Source organism: Schistocerca cancellata, chromosome 3 (assembly GCF_023864275.1).
Source record: "Schistocerca cancellata isolate TAMUIC-IGC-003103 chromosome 3, iqSchCanc2.1, whole genome shotgun sequence".
Classification (NCBI taxonomy): Eukaryota; Metazoa; Arthropoda; class Insecta; order Orthoptera; family Acrididae; genus Schistocerca; species Schistocerca cancellata.
In genome coordinates, this window is record NC_064628.1 from 679,807,328 (window position 1) to 679,825,053 (window position 17,726).

Genomic DNA, 17,726 nt, shown 5'->3' on the forward strand with positions numbered 1-17,726 from the left:
TCTCATAAAGACGGCGGCCGGGTGCTACGCACAGGTTGGATACCCGAAGGCTGAAGTGGGTGCAGCAAACGCGCAACGAAAATATTACCACACATGGCGCTGGAGCAAATACCAGTAACGTCACTGGAGTCAGCGCTGCTATATAAGGACGGCTGTAGCAATCATTCGACCCCCCCCCCCCCCCCGAGTCCTTTTGTACTTCCCTCCTCTGCCTTCCCCAACCCCTGGCCCGTCTGCTCAGCACCCCCCACCCCTCTTATGGATCCTCCTCTTCCATAGGCTCCTTTCCCCCCTCCCCCTTCACTTTTCCTCTCCTCCCCCCCCCCTTTTTCCCGTCATCTGACCAGTTTCCCCCCACCTGCTCTCGGGTGTGGTATGTCGTATTTGTGCCAACTTTTAGCGCAGTGTTTAAGTGAGTGTTCGGTGTTGTGCGTCCTTCCACAGTGTTGCGAACAGAAATCCTGCTGTCGCTGGGTATGCTTTTTTATATCTCTTGCGAACAGAACCCAGACTGTCGCCGTGTTTTTTTAATTGTCTGTCTATTGTTTTTCTGCTTCCTGTGTGTTTTATTAGCTTCATCGACCCTGTGTTTTATGTTTTATGCTCCAGAATTTTCTGCCATTTTTACCTTTAAGTCACCGATTTTATCGCCAACTGTTATTATTTTTTATTATCTTCATCCTTTTAAAACAAATTCTGTAGGCTGAAGAGCGGCGTAATAAGCTGCTGCCAGCCCGCCCCCTTTAGGGGGAATCGAAACCCAATAAGGGAAAAAAAAAAAAATCATTCGACAGTCACCGCAAGAAACTGGCTAAGGAGCACTTGGCCGAAAACTCGTGGATAATAAACCACCTGAAGCGACTGGAAGCCCAATTTTACCAATAACCTAATAACGAATCACAACAGAAATTTAAAGAACACTGTCGAGTATAGTAATACTAATCATTGTGCATCTGTCAAAAGAAAGATTGGGTGATACCTACTTCCTCGAATTAACTACATTTTCAGTCTTAGATACAATTAATATGTCTATTCAGCAAGAACTGTTAAAGTTAAGGGCAGTTGGTCATATTCAGAGGAAAGGTCGTGAATAATCCTTTTAATTATGTCATTAAAACTGATCATAGTGACCTGTGACGGAGAAATTTAATAAATGGTTGCTGAAGCCGAACAATAAACGCAAATAACACCGCGTCTGTTGTCGGAGGATGCGGTTTTGAAACCACACACTGTGATCGCAACAGTTTTAATGTAGGTTATAAAATGTAGTTCTTATCTTTATTTTTGCGTGTTTAGATAGCAAAAGTAAGGGATTTGGAGGCAGAGTGGGAGCACCGATGTATGGGGAACGGCCGCGCCGGGTGAGGGATGGTGTGTGAACCTGAGAGAGATTCGCGTGTAACACGAGTCGGAAAGTTTAGTGGAAATTACGGGAATACGTTCTGAGCGTCTGTAATGTCGCAGCGTTGAACTATGTACAATTCGGTGCAGACGCGCAAGTTTTAGACCTAGTAAGATTCAGCGTGCAGTGGCACGGAACTCTGAATTATTCACGCGGCATATCACGTCGGACTTAGCAGAATCTTCGTACAGTGGCAACGGACTTGAGCAGTTTAGGGTCAACACTAGCAAGTCTGAAGTACACAAGTCAGATGGTGACAGTCTTCAGCTTAGTTCACACTGCTGAAATTTGCAAAATTATTTGGCAAACGTGTGCAGCTTACACCCAGACCTCCAGATGTCAGACACTCATATCGCTTCCAAAGGTTATAAATCGAAAGACTGTCAACCAAACCTCCGATTTAGTCCGTACTGTGTGCTGTCGTCCAGCAGAGCGGGCGTAAACGTTAATTAAAAGCAACGCCAGAACTACGGAGCCCATCAAAGCCTAAGACTTCTCAGCCTCTGTCGTCAATTCTTCTGCGTAGTAATCCAAGCGAACGAGACGCTTTCGACCATTGCTCTGTCTTAATATTATATGGCTATTTAACTTTTTGCTACGTCAGGAACACAGGTATTTACGCAAAAATGTTATCGTACGGAAAGTATTTATTAACTGTTAATAAGATAAAAGTAAAAAAAAAGTATTTCTCATTTGTAGTTAGAATCCTGAACTCCCATCGTAGTTAATAATATGTGCTTTCTGTTTAAAGATTGTTTACTCGTATGTTTGTTGTGTGGCCTTCCGCGTATTTTTCAGCGAAGCAGCTGCGACAGATGATAGGTAACGTTGTATGGATGAAATTCGATATATTCGCAGCCTATCTGGATTGTTTGTTACTAACTGTATCTGCTATGAAAACCGTCGAAGTTTAACTATGCATCATTGAAAGTAATTAAACGATACAGAGTTTACAATTATCGATATCGTTTTTATACATATTATCTCTCATGGATGTAACTTTTTTGCTCAAGAGGTGAATAAACAAATTCATATAGCTTTTCATTCGTCATCATGATTATTTATTTATGTATTCTCTCTGACGCCGTAAGTAAAAAATTCTGGTTATTGTGGCACAGCAGTTTTTTCTACTGCGTGAGTGAGTGAAAAAGAGAATGTACTACTGCGTCACTGCGCTCTTCCTGGTATCATCTTGTAGACTTTCCCAGTGATGTGTTGAGATGTTGAATAATTGTGTCTTCTACCAGTTGTTCGCGACGTTCTCGCATTATGTTTCGATGGTGTGATTCGCTATTTTCTTCAGGTGTTCCGTGAGACTGGTCCTTGTTTTTTTTTTTTTTTTTTTTCTTCTTTCACCTCAAGGGGGATAGCAGGTCTTACTGGAGCATCGTGTTTGCACTTTCTCAGTACAATAAATATGTTGTCTGCATTAATGCCATTCTTTCATTTTGAGAAAAAGAATTTTTACAATCATAATGGTTTAACAAATGAAAGAAAATTGAGGAATTTTTTTGTTATATGATTTGGTTTTAACATAGATAAAATAAATAAAGTAATAATAAAACAATAATAATAATAATAATAAGTAATAGCGGTTGTTATCTGAGGTTGGTAAGTTTACGTTTTGGTGTATTTGTTGTAGATATAAGATGTTGGAAAACAATTCAGGAGCATTAAACATACAAAGTGGAAGGGTAACGTTGTTAAATACGTATTAGAAATAATGCGCTAACAAAATATAACTGAGTAACCAAGTAATGTCTGGTTGTTCGTTTGCTATTGGGTAACAATGGTATATTGATAGTAAATGTTGGTGAAAACGATATAAAATACCATAATATTGCTGTGGAATCAGTGGTCAGGTATATGAGGAATAGATAGTGGCACTCTGGGTAGCAGAGTGGTCTCAGAGTGCAGGCTGTGTTTTTGCGTTTTCGTTTCGTGTGTGTGTGTGTGTGTGTGTGTGTGTGTGTGTGTGTGTGTGTGTGTGTGTGCGTGAGTGAGTGGATGCATGGCTGAGAGGCGTAACTGCCTGGCATCGAGGTGGGTTGGCATGGGGTCATTGTTGATTAGTAGGGTCATGGTGGGAGCGAGTTCTAGGAAGTTTCCAGAGGTATTTTGTGTAACTGCACGCGCTGGGTGCTTGTATTTATACTTGGGCCTCGTTTTTTTGATAGCCTGGTTGTCACTAAGTCCTACACGTCCGGCCTTTTGTTACAATGACTACCGTAATTGGTGCGTAATTTCGTCAGCCAAGTTGGCAAGGGATCTATGATTGTGATGTCGTAAACGTCGTTGCTTGGTGTCGATGGCGGTGGGAGGGAGAGAAGTATGGCAATGCTGCATTGTAATCGTCGTTCAGCTCTGTAAAGTCCTTCTGAGGAGTGTATCGTCAGACTATCCCATCCAGAGGGGCGGTTGCATACTGTAAGAATAGTTTGATGAAGGTCTTGTATGTACACTGTTGCAAAAAATATTAGTACAGCACTTTACAGGTTTCCAATTCACCTACTATGTATTGTTGTAGCAGTGAATACAGAGCAAATGAAATTATTACATTTGCAAATCAATAGCACAAGCAGTTGTGAGGTAAGATATATCGACCCATGCTGAAACACCCATATTAGTACATGGTGCAGATTCCACTGGCAGCAATGCAGGTGCTGATTCTACCATCCATTCGACAGTACAAGTGGTGTATACTGTCCTGGGATACGTTACGGCTCACTCTCTCGAATAGTTCACATAGTTCTATAACAGCTGTTGGTGACGAATCACTTCTCTTCCCATCATATTCCGCACTTGCTCAACTGGAGGCAAGTCCAGAGATCATCCTGGCCAGGAAAATTGCTGCACGTGTTGCAGAGCTTGTTGGGTTTCACGAGCAGTGTGTGGGCATGCATTATACTGTTGGAACATCACCTTCATGTTGCAGCAGTTGCAAAAAACGCTGGTCTAACAACGTTCTGCACTTACCGAGCGTTGGTTAGCGTCCTCTCCAGAAACACCAAAGGTGAACAAGAATTGTAGCTTATCACACTTCAGACCATAGACTGGGATGAAGCCAGTGTGTCTTGGACGAATGAAATGCATGAGACAGCTTTTGGAAATTTTGGAACTTTCTGGTAAGATCTTGTATGACCTAACTTAAACTGACTTACGCTAAGGACAACACACACATCCATCCCCAAGGGAGAACTGGAACCTCCGACGTGGGGAGCCGCGCGAGCCGTGAAAAGACGCCACAGACAGCACGGCTACCCCACGCAGCGAGACAGCGGTCAGCAGGTCTACATTCCACCTTCCAAGTGATCCTCCGATGGCACCTATCTAAAAGTGCACGTCGATGCGTGAGCGTAATACGAGCTAGATCTGTGAGTGGCCGTAGTCCCACTGCAAATAACCAGTTTGCAACAGTTCATGTTGACATGTCTGGGCTCACAAGCCCTCTTATCTCTGCTGCGTTAGCTGTACGATCTACCACTGCTGCCCTTACGAGGTGCATTCAAGTTCTAAGGCCTCCGATTCTTTTCTCCGGACTGGAAAGAGATAGAAACATGCGCATTGTTTTAAAACGAGGCGGCGTTCATTGTCAATACGTCCCAGAGATGGCAGCACCGTACGGCAGATGGAATTTTACCGCCAGTGGCGAGAATGAGAACTGTTTTAATACCTAAAATGGCGACGTTTTCCTTACTTGAACAGCGTGCAATCATTCGTTTTCTGAATTTGCGTGGTGTGAAACCAATTGAAATTCATCGACAGTTGAAGGAGACATGTGGTGATGGAGTTATGGATGTGTCGAAAGTGCGTTCGTGGGTGCGACAGTTTAATGAAGGCAGAACATCGTGTCACAACAAACCGAAACAACCTCGGGCTCGCACAAGCCGGCCTGACGACATGGTCGAGAAAGTGGAGAGAATTGTTTTGGGGGATCGCTGAATGACTGTTGGACAGATCGCCTCCAGAGTTGGCATTTCTGTGGGTTCTGTGCACATAATCCTGCATGACGACCTGAAAATGTGAAAAGTGTGATCCAGGTGGGTGCCACGAATGCTGATGGACGACCACATGGCTGCCCGTGTGGCATGTTGCCAAGCAATGTTGATGCGCAACGACAGCATGAATGGGACTTTCTTTTCGTCGGTTGTGACAATGGATGAGACGTGGATTCCATTTTTCAATCCAGATACAAAGCGCCAGTCAGCTCAATGGAAGCACACAGATTCACCGCCTCCAAAAAAATTTCGGGTAACCGCCAGTGCTGAAAAAATGATGGTGTCCATGTTCTGGGACAGCGAGGGCGTAATCCTTACCCATTGCGTTCCAAAGGGCACTACGGTAACAGGTGCATCCTACGAAAATGTTTTGAAGAACAAATTCCTTCCTGCACTGCAAAAAAAAAAAAAGTCCGGGAAGGGCTGCGCGTGTGCTGTTTCACCAAGACAACGCACCCGCACATCGAGCTAACGTTATGCAACAGTTTCTTCGCGATAACAACTTTGAAGTGATTCCTCATGCTCCCTACTCAGCTGACCTGGCTCCTAGTGACTTTTGGCTTTTTCCAACAATGAAAGACACTCTCCGTGGCCGCACATTCACCAGCCGTGCTGCTATTGCCTCAGCGATTTTCCAGTGGTCAAAACAGACTCCTAAAGAAGCCTTCGCCGCTGCCATGGAATCATGGCGTCAGCGTTGTGAAAAATGTGTACGTCTGCAGGGCGATTACGTCGAGAAGTAACACCAGTTTCATCGATTTCGGGTTAGCAGTTAATTAGAAAAAAAAAATACATTGGAGGCCTTAGAACTTGAATGCACCTCGTACAATACGACGATCCTGGCGCAGGCGTCCAGAAACTCGTCTACTGATCTGAGAATGTTCACGTGACCACTAATACCAGTATCGTTGCACAACAGATGTAGCACGTCCAACTTGTTTGGAAATTCTCCGAAAGGATCGTCCCGCCACTCGGAAGGCCGTAATTTGACCCTTTTCGAAGTCGCTTAATTGGCCGTAGGAAGAACGACTGGGCCCCCATGGTAAGGCTGCCTCCTTGTTTCACGCGATCACTCCACAATTAATGTTCTGGCTGTAAGTATTCACTATTAAAGGCTAGATACAGATAACCCCTCTCCCCACAGGTGGAATATGTCCCGTCATCGGTACAAAATCGACGCCGTGTTTGCAGGTGTACTGATTTTTCTTCTGGCACTCTATATTCGGCTGTTCCTAGGTTGCAGTTGTAGAGGCGTCCTTGCACTTATTGAATTGGTCCTTGTCTCTTACGTTTCTTATTGAGCAGGTAGTTAACAAGCGTTTGTGTTGGTCCATGAACACGCCAAGCTACATTGCGGTGTCTGTAAGAGTCAGTGGCCTGTTCCACAGAGTGAGTAGCATGTGTGTCACTCTGCTGTCTTCTCCTGGTCAGATTTCTGTGGTGGAAAAGTAGCGTCTGTGTTTTGGTTGGATTAGATCTAATCCATCATTTTGTCGTCCGTGTCTGCAGTTTGTGGAGGTATGTAGTGGTCTTACGTTGTATGTCTTTGTGTTGGGAACATTGTACCAGTACGCGATATCGTCCGCGTAATGCGCGACTGTTTCGTCAAGTGTCATCGTGGTGGTATGTCTGCTGTATACAGCGCATACAGTGACGGGGAGAGGAGGCCTCCTTGTGGGTCGTCGCCGCGCGGGATTATCCGAGCGGTCCGAGGAGCTGCAGTCATGGGCTATGCGGCTAGTCCCGGCGGAGGTTCGAGTCCTCTCTCGGGCATGGGTGTGTGTGTTTGTCCCTAGGGTGACTCAAGTTAAGTAGTGTGTACGCTTAGGGACTGATGACCTTAGAAGTTTAGTCCCATAAGATTTCACACACATTTTTGTGAGTCATCGGGTGGGTAGGGTCCAGCATTTATGCCTGGATGGTGCCAGGCTTAAATACTAGACCCGATCCGCCCAAGGACCTGTCTCAGGGAGCTCATGAAGGAGACAGCGAGTCACGCCGGCGAAGTATCGTGCGAGAACGTCGTGAACAGCCGGCCCGTTGAAGACCGTCTAACGTAGGCTATTGTACTCACCACAGGTGAGGAGGAGCTGGAAGAAGACCCCGAGCGCGCCTCGGATCTGCTTCTCGGCGATCTCTCCCGTGTAGATGGGCACGGCCCCGCAGAAGGCGCCGCCGCAGAAGCCGGTGAGGACGCGGCCGGCGAGCAGCAGGGGCAGCGCGCGGCCGAAGGCGACGAGCGCCCAGCCGACAGCGCAGGGTGGGCCCAGCGCCAGCATGACGGGCCGCCGCCCCCAGCGGCCCACCGTCAGCGCCGTCACCAGCATGGCCGGCACGGCCGCCAGCGGTGTCACCCCCGCCACCCACGACACCTCCTCCAGCGCCAGGCCCAGCTCGCCGCTCAGGTGCTCCGACGCCGGCGACGACCAGCCCAGCGCCGAGCCGAACGTCCACGGGCCCAGCGCCGCTGGCCGCAGAGAAAGGATTCATTCCAGTGCTTCTGGAGAGCGTCAACTGTGATACGGAAGCATGAAAGCATGATAGAAAAGGAAGCACAGTTATAACTTCACAGCTTGGCCAATTAACCATTCCGCTGTTGTGGACACCTGTACACGCCATTCCCCAGGCGTTGTAAAGCTGTACACGCGCGCGCCGTTTTTCTTACCCCACGATGCTACACTGAAGCGTCAAAGAAACTGGCATAGGCAAGCGTATTCAAATACGGAGACACACTACTGGCCATTAAAATTGCTATACCACGAAGGTGACGTGCTACAGACGCGAAATTTGACCGACAGGAAGAAGATGCTGTGATATGCAAATATAAGCTTTTCATTCTTGTCATAATGGATTGAAGGATAGGAGGAACTAATCCAACATATCAGCCCTTAGCATCTTGCCTTAAAACACATGCAGCTGGCACTGAAAATTGTCTATGTAGCAGACATACTCTACTAATATGTAGGAATGCAAATACCATACTTCTGGTCAGAGAATAAAACACCAGTAATGGAATCTGTTAGGCTGGTCTCTCAGAGTAAAATTTGAAAATTTTTATTTGGAACACTAAAGTAAAAGGACTGTTTCCTCAAAGACCAGTTGCTAAAAATGTTATGTAATAATGCCAATGAGTCCAGTTTAATTAGTGTAATTTGACTATTGCAGGTAATTAACACGTAATGTAAAAAGGCAACATTGTGATCGAAGTTTTTAAATTAGATGCTATCTGATGTCTTGTCTTGGTGACAGTTATAATGAAGTGCTGTGTATGGTTGTTCGGAATCTGGTGTTTGGGAAAGAGGCCACTAGCACCTAAGTTTCTAACACTTGGGCTGCCCATTTCCCCCAGCTTGTATATTCTCTGCACACATTTAATTTTCATGTAAGCACAGATTATTAACTAGCAAATTCTTTACTGTGCATATTGAACCATTCAGAGTGAGGCGGATTGTCCATGAAAATGCTGTACTGATTGAGACGATCAAGGGAAAACAATCTCGTGGGCTTCATCACATTTCTAACATCAAATTATGGAAAAGTTAAGGATAGATCTAAAGTAGGCAATTTATGGTAGCTAGTCAGTGTATTTATTTGTGGTGTGTAACGTTGTGCAGGGTCAAATCGAACATAAGAATTTTCAGGCGGGGTCAGGAAGTATGACGGAATAGACTGGTCGAATGAGTCATGAACAGGAGTCGACAGAGTGGTGTATGTACGTATTTTTTGTCATATGAATAAGGATCAAGCAGAAACGACGTGATGATTAATGAGTGGATAAAGATGGTAGATAGAGAAGCGACGTGATAAATAGTAGTGGATAAAGGTGATATTTAAGGAAAGAAGCGACGTGAAGCAGTGTGATTAATAAAAAGAGATTCGACGTGATGAAACAGTGGTAAATAAAGGTGAGTAGAATAATGTCGAGATGTCTTAGATGTATGTTACAGAGAGGCCTGTGTATGCTGCAATAGAGATTGATGCCAATGGCGAAGGAAGACCAGGAAATGATGGAGTAATGGACGGGCGGAGAGTCGAAATACGAATGAAGAGACGAAGACAACTGCACAATGTGAAGGGACATGAAGGGAGTATGAGATCCAGATGGTGAACGTTGTGGAATACTGACGTAAGATGTAATATAAGTGTAAATCTAACTCTTACCATAACATTTGCAATATTGCAAAAATAATATTTTTGTTGTTGTTGTTGAAGCCTAGTACCAGTATAACTAATCAAAACGGTACCAAGAATGTGTACAGTTATTTTGCAGGATGAATAATTTGTGTATTTTTTGTTCTTAGATGAAATGTCGCAATTCTAAGTGATATTTAGCAGGAGGAATGCAGAGGTAAGCCGATGGAGAGAGGTGCCAGAGTGAAAGGACGAATTTGGAGACTGGAAAGCTATCTCCGATACAGCTTCATGTGTTATGTGTTGAGTATAAGGGAGCGAAGGTATGGTATGTTGTCGTGAGTGTGGTGGTGTTATGAGTATAAGGGAGCAAAGGTATGGTATGTTGTCGTGAGTGTGGTGGTGTTAAGGTTAGCTGACTTCTAGACCTATTCTGTTAGTGTATTAATGGATTGAATGAGAAGGAAAATGTGATGTCTGGTGAGTGAGAGTCGTAGAGTAGTGTGACCAATGCGCACACTCCTGTAAAGGGGATGCTACCGATCTGTAACTAAAACATTATTGTGTATTGTTTGATTTGGATGAACCTCGATGGCAGGTCAGGATCTGACATCATGTGGATGGTTCATACATGTCCTATAAATGTTGTTATGTATAATAAAATGTAAAATATATAAAGAGATACTAATTTCAGTCTGTCACATGCACAAAGGTACATTGTATGCTGGAGATTTAGAGTCATCAGTTTCTAAAATGTTTATTGTGTTAGGATGTTAAAGTAGTTTAATGTTTAATAACATGTGGTAGGTAATTGCGAGCTGTGTAGATTATTTCTTATTTTTTTTATTAGAACACTTTCAAGGGGTATTAATTTCAGTCTATCACAAGCACAAAGGTTAACTGTATATTGTAGTTTTAGAATAAACAGTTTCTAATATTTTCACTGTGACAGGATGTTAAAGTAGTCTACAATTTGATATTGTAATTATGAGCTGTATAGATTGCTTATTATTCCTTTTTTTTAACACTTTCATGTTTTGTATGAGGGACGACAGGTACAATCAATAGCACAAGTGTGGGCTGTATATGGAAAAGGGATAAATGTTGATGTTGTATGTGTAGGAAACTAGGGGGTATGATTTTATGTTTTTAGAACGAAGATTCTTTTATTACCAATGTATCTAATAGATCATACATGTAATCAATGAGTATTTAAATACTGTAAGAATATCCTTTTGTCTGTAATGTTGCGAGATGCACGGAAGAGTCTGACTGATTGGGTGTCGTGGCGCTGAGGGCTATGCCGAACGCGCCCGTACCACATAGGCCAAGGAGACGTCGGCAACAGAGCCGGTGCACTCCCCACTCCACTGCCGGTCGAGGTACGCTCCACGCGCTCGCTACAGCAGGTCAACGGCCTGGGGCGACACGCACGTACCACTGGCCATTCATAAGTTACGCCACCCTTACGACTGGGGAAAGTATCCTGCGGAGACAACAGTGGGTGGTTTCTTCTGCTCAACGGGGCGCGCGGCAGCGCCACGGCAGAATGAACGACGCGGGGCAGAGTCCGGCGGGCATTTGTTACCAGCAACTATTAACTGGTACTGGACTGTGGAGCCATGAAACAAGACGACTGCTCGTATGTCTCCATAAGGTGGAAAGTGAAGGACTGGTGTTTCCACGTTGTGAGTGGTGGAAAAGATTTTGTCTTTAGCAGACAGGACGATCGTTTTGTTTTGTCTTGACCACTGAACGGTGGGATCCATAAACTTTCGGCAGTGACTTGTTAAGTGTGCGTTGTGAATTGCATGTGGGACGCTTGGTATTCTTGAAGAGGACAGTTGTCGTTTGGTGATTAATTATTGTATGAACGTAAGAAACTAAAGTGGGACATTGACATTTGCATTTGTACTAGGAGACATTTCTTGAATTGGTGCGGGAGTAAGTGCTGTTTGTTGGAACTTACGACTTTTAATTACACCATGAACTGAAAGGACAGAACTGTGGGTAATAGTAGTTGTAGGGCCATTTCTGGACGTCCAGATTCGTGTGGATGGTGCGCTGAGAATGACTATGACATTTGTGTTTAATGTGAGATACAGTTTACTGTTCATTGAGTGTTCAAAATGCCAATTTGAGTGACTCACTATGTTTCCTACTTATTTCTAATTGTGCCTCTTTAAACTGTAATGGTGATTGTATCTCCTCCTGATCGGCATAAACCTCTCGCTGCGTACTGTCAGAACCTGTCTCGCCTCTTGTACTGATCTTTTCTGCATCTGCACTAATCGTATTCATTCTGACCACTACCTCTTTGATTCGCTCATCCGGCAACACGTCCCTACGTTCAGTAGTATCACTCTCTATTGCAAATACTTGTACCTCCAAATTATTAGTTTTTTCTTCCACGGCGTCACATACTTCCTTCAACGCACCCAGATTCTTCTCCCCCTCATCTAACCGATTATTAACTGCGGGCAGATGCTCATCGATAACTGTGTGTAGCTTCCCCATTGCCTCTTGATTTCCCTTATTCAATGCCTCCATACTTTCCTTACTATCTTTATCCATTGCTTCCCATCTTTCCTTATAACCTTTATCCATGACTTCCAATATTTCCTTAATCACCCTATCTCTCAACCTATCATCTCTATCCATCCTCTGTAAAAACTGCCGTAGCTCATCGTAAATTGCTACTTTCGACGCGCTCACCTCGTGCGCCTGAGAAACCGTAGCTCCGCTAAGGGTAGCTGCACTTTCACTGCATACCTGACCTAGTCCCGGCTCGCCCGCATCGTCGGGAAAAGCCCCCGGTTGCGGACAAAGCACGCCGCATAAAGGATCACCTTGCCGCGGTCCACTGAACAATTCAGCCCCTTCAGAGTGTTTGCCGTCCCTGCTCATTAACAGATGGTCAACAGCTACATCCTGCTGCACTGCTACGTTCACCCCAGAATCGCTATTCTCCATGGTGGCTACACTTTTCGACTGCGACCTAGTTACTATGGACATTACGCAAAAAAAATTATACCACGATCTTCCAGCCTAGGACGATATAGCAATTAATTACATAAAAAATAAAAGATCCTCACCAATCCAGAAAGAAATCGCAAACAGCAAAAAAAAATTTACTTCTTAGCGCTATCACCATATCAAAAAAAATCTTAACAGCAAACCCAAACAGCAAAATATACTGGCAAAAAATATCCTGGCAGGGTCGAAATTATGAGAGGCACCCACATGCCTTGCTCATACTGTGGCATCAAGCAGTCAGGCCTGCAAGATGAGTGGTCTGCCAAGCGAGTGGATTCATTCTTAGTTATCGAGTAATATTAGCTCTAGTACTCTCACTTAAGTTACAAGTTATCCTCCTATATGATTACTACGCAACGGAAACGCATATCTGACTATCAGTGATTTACAGAACTCTGACTGTACACTACGCACTGGCAGTACCACATTTTCTTTTTGTCTTTTATTTGACGGCTTTTATTAACACGTGGCCATCCCACTGAATATGAATGGCGCACACATTATAAATTCGGGACATTATGACAACATACAATTTGAAGGAATAGTCTACCAATCTCTTTCTTTTCACTATCTGATTTATTCCGATAAATTCCCTAACCTAAACACACAAATTCTATAACCTACAACAATAACATATGAGAAATTCCGCCCAGTGGGCATGGCTTTACATTAGTGAATCTCTATATTATGGTCTCGTAATTTATTTAACGCTACAGTGCACTTTCTGGATAGGTTGGTGGATCTTTTTATTATACCTCACACTTCGACTCTCACAATCATCATCACGAAACTTTCCTCCAGACCAAGCGGTACAGAAGGAACAAGCATAACCCACTAATCTTTTGAAACTACTTCGCTACACACCCATGGAAACCACACATACCCAAATTACATGACATACACCACACAACAATACGAAATACTACACAGAGAATGGTTACAACATTATCACTTTCAGCTTTCCCACTTCAATTAGTATTGATCCCAGTTTCACACGACACTGCCCCACTTTGTAATTCTACTTTCCTACTGTGAACTCTGGAGATAAATGCACGTCTTCCTGTGCAATGCAAGCCATGTGGCGTTGCTGGATAGACGGCCGACTCACCTTGCTTCTCCCTCAGAGTTTGAATCTAGCGTCACACGCAAAGTAATATTAATGTATTCATCACACACGTGAGTCCTCAACTGACACCATGGACGAGTACTTCTCTTTATCCTTTGTCTCATACACAGATTGAGACTCACACAGTACTCACCACGTGGAAGTACTCGTCTCTAATTTCAAGTCCTGCACACGCCATTTCTTAAATATTTCAACTTATGGTACACACGCTATTTCTTAAATATTTCAACTTATTGTACACACGCTAGTAATTCAGCTTAGCTTAAGCACACGGAAGTATTTCAACTTATTGCTACACGTGGTTTCTTTGTGACCATTGGTCACTTCCGAAGATTACTACAATCCCATTAATATTACCTGCCTGACATTTAATTCTCCCCACAAAAGTTCCTGAAATAGAGAAATTATTATTTCAAACTACTCTTAAATATTCCACATGCATACCATGCCTCCATTCTTTCGTCATTACGTAGCACAACTAAAACAGGTGTTAACAGCACAGGATCCAGCGGCAGAGTGCCTAAAACATGGCCGTTTTCGAGGTACTCTCCACCTCTGCTGAAGTGGGGGAGCACCTTACTACCCTATTGGCCAGCTACATTTCAGGCGCTCAAAGCTCTGGTAAATTTCATCTCTTTGGTTCCACCAAAGGTGGCCAAAGGATCGACTCAAAGATGATCATATATTCACATTCACTATCTGTGGTTAGCAGACGACCATACATTCATTCATTTCAAAAGATCTCACCAAACTGGATGTAGGTATTTATTTTGTGGGAGTGCACATACGATAAATTAAATAAATAAATTGTCATTCATTTCTACACTGGTATCCGGCTTCGCTGTATTAATTGAAATTGAGTTATTTTACAAACAAAATGTGTTGTTCTGACAAAAATAATGAAGTATGTTGTACCTATTTTCAATGTCGGGCGGTACTGTACCCTTTCAATTTGTCCAATGAATATCCGTTTATCATCTGCATTTCTTCTTGGTGTAGCAATTTTAATGGCCAGTAGTGTATGTAAAAAGGCAGAATACGGCGCTGCGGCCGGCAACGCCTACAGAAGACAAGTGTCTGGCGCAGGTGTTAGATCACTTACGGCTGCTTCAATGGCAGATTATCAATATTTAAGTGAGTTTGAACGTGGTGTTACAGTCGGTGCACGAGCGACGGGACACAGCACCTCCGAGGTAGTGATGAAGCGGGGGTTTTCCCGTACGACCATTTCACGCGTGTTCCGTGAATATCAGTTTCCGGTAAAAAATCAAATCTCTGACATAGCAGCGGCCCGAAAAAGATCAGGCAAGAACGGGACCAACGACCACTGAAGAGAATTGCTGCTGATTTCAAAGCCGGGCCAGTGTCCGTGTGGGAACCATTCAACTAAAAATCATCGATATTGGCTTGGTAGCTTTACTGTATGATTAAATGATGATGGCGTCCTCTTGAGTAAAATATTCCGGAGGTAAAATAGTCCCCCATTCGGATCTCCGGGCGGGGACTATTCAGGGGTTCTACGGATCGGAGCGTGGAATGTCAGATCCCTTAATCGGGCAGGTAGGTTAGAAAATTTAAAAAGAGAAATGGATAGGTTAAAGTTAGATATAGTGGGAATTAGTGAAGTTCGGTGGCAGGAGGAACAAGACTTCTGATCAGGTGACTACAGGGTTATAGACACAAAACCAAATAGGGGTAATGCAGCAGTTTGTTTAATAATGAATAGGAAAATAGGAATACGGGTAAGCTACTACAAACAGCACAGTGAACGCATTATTGTGGCCAAGATAGATACGAGGCCCACACCTACTACAGTAGTACACGTTTATATGCCAACTAGCTCTGCAGATGACGAAGATATTGAAGAAATGTATGATGAAATAAAAGAAATTATTCAGATTGTGAAGGGAGACGAAAATTTAATAGTCATGGGTGACTGGAGTTCGGCTGTAGGAAAAGGGGCTAAGAAATGAAAGAGGAAGTCGCCTGGTAGAATTTTGCACAGAGCACAACTTAATCATAGCTAACACTTGGTTTAAGAATCATGATAGAAGGTTGTATACATGGAAGAAGCCTGGAGATACTGACAGGTTTCAGATATATTATTTAATGGTAAGACAGAGATTTAGGAACCAGGTTTTAAATTGTAAGACATTTCCAGGGGCAGATGTGGACTCTGACCACAATCTATTGGTTATGACCTGTAGATTAAAACTGAAGAAACTGCAAAAAGGTGGGAATTTAAGGAGAAGTGACCTGGGTAAACTGAAAGAACCAAAGGTTGTACAGAGTTTCAGGGAGAGCATAAGGGAACAATTGACAGGAATGGGGGAAAGAAATACAGTAGAAGAAGAATGAGTAGCTTTGAGGGATGAAGTAGTGAAGGCAGCAGAGGATCAAGTAGGTAAAAAGAGAGGGCTAGTAGAAATCCTTGGGTAACAGAAGAAATATTGAATTTAATTGATGAAAGGAGAAAATATAAAAATGCAGTAAATGAAGCAGGCAAAAAGGAATACAAACGTCTCAAAAATGAGATCGACAGGAAGTGCAAAATGGCTAAGCAGGAATGTCCAGAGGACAAATGTAAGGATGTAGAGGCTTATCTCACTAGGGATAAGATAGATACTGCCTACAGGAAAATTAAAGAGACCTTTGGAGATAAGAGAACCACTTGTATGAACATCAAGAGCTCATATGGAAACCCAGTTCTAAGCAAAGAAGGGACAGCAGAAAGGTGGAAGGAGTATATAGAGGGTCTATACAAGGGCAATGTACTTGAGGACAATATTATGGAAATGGAAGAGGATGTAGATGAAGATGAAACGGGAGATACGATACTGCGTGAAGAGTTTGACAGAGCACTGAAAGACCTGAGTCGAAACAAGTCCCCCAGAGTAGACAACATTCCATTGGAACTACTGACGGCCTGGGGAGAGCCAGTCCTGACAAAACTCTACCATCTGGTGAGCAAGATGTATAAAACAGGCAAAATACCCTCAGACTTCAAGAAGAATATAATAATTCCAATCCCAAAGATAGCAGGTGTTGACAGATGTGAAAATTACCGAACTATCAGTTTAATAAGTCACAGCTGCAAAATACTAACGCGAATACTTTACAGACGGATGGAAAAACTAGTAGAAGCCGACCTCGGGGAAGATCACTTTGGATTCCGTAGAAATGTTGGAACACGTGAGGCAATATTGACCCTACGACTTATCTTAGAAGTTAGATTAAGGAAAGCAAACCTACGTTTCTAGCATTTGTAGACTTTGAGAAAGCTTTTGACAATGTTGACTGGAATACTCTCTTTCAAATTCTGAAGGTGGCAGGGGTAAAATATAGGGAGCGAAAGACTATTTACAATTTGTACAGAAACCAGGTGGCAGTTATAAGAGGGAATTAGATTAGGAAATGAGACACTTAAAGTAGTAAAGGAGTTTTGCTATTTGGGGAGCAAAATAACTGATGATGGTCGAAGTAGAGAGGATATAAAATGTAGACTGGCAATGGCAAGGAAAGCGATTCTGAAGAAGAGAAATTTGTTAACATCGAGTATAGATTTAAGTGTCAGGAAGTCATTTCTGAAAGTATTTGTATGGAGTGTAGCCATGTACGGAAGTGAAACATGGACGATAAATAGTTTGGACAAGAAGAGAATAGAAGCTTTCGAAATGTGGTGCTACAGAAGAATGCTGAAGATTAGATGGGTAGATCACATAACTAATCAGGAGGTATTGAATAGGATTGGGGAGAAGACAAGTTTGTGGCACAACTCGACCAGAAGAAGGGATCGGTTGGTAGGACATGTTCTGAGGCATCAAGGGATCACCAATTTAGTATTGGAGGTCAGCGTGGAGGGTAAAAATCGTAGAGGGTAACCAAGAGATGAATACACTACGCAGATTCAGAAGGATGTGGGTTGCAGTAGGTACTGGGAGATGAAGAATCTTGCACAGGATAGAGTAGCATGGAGAGCTGCATCAAACCAGTCTCAGGACTGAAGACCACAACAACAACAACACTGGCTGTT

The 17,726-nt window shown here is 43.5% G+C and overlaps 1 protein-coding gene across 1 annotated transcript in view; it reads right to left on the bottom strand.

Annotated features, from left to right (window-relative positions):
• The window catches only part of LOC126176503 (facilitated trehalose transporter Tret1-like), a 51,005-nt gene extending 38,501 nt beyond the window's left edge, over positions 1-12,504 (bottom strand). Inside the window, exons 1-2 of the mRNA XM_049923658.1 lie at positions 11,880-12,504; positions 7,475-7,867 (exon numbers count right to left, since the gene is read on the bottom strand). Of these exons, the coding sequence (XP_049779615.1) occupies positions 7,475-7,867; positions 11,880-12,504 (1,018 nt within the window). The remainder of the gene's footprint in view (positions 1-7,474; positions 7,868-11,879) is intronic.
• Positions 12,505-17,726: the final 5,222 nt, after the last annotated feature.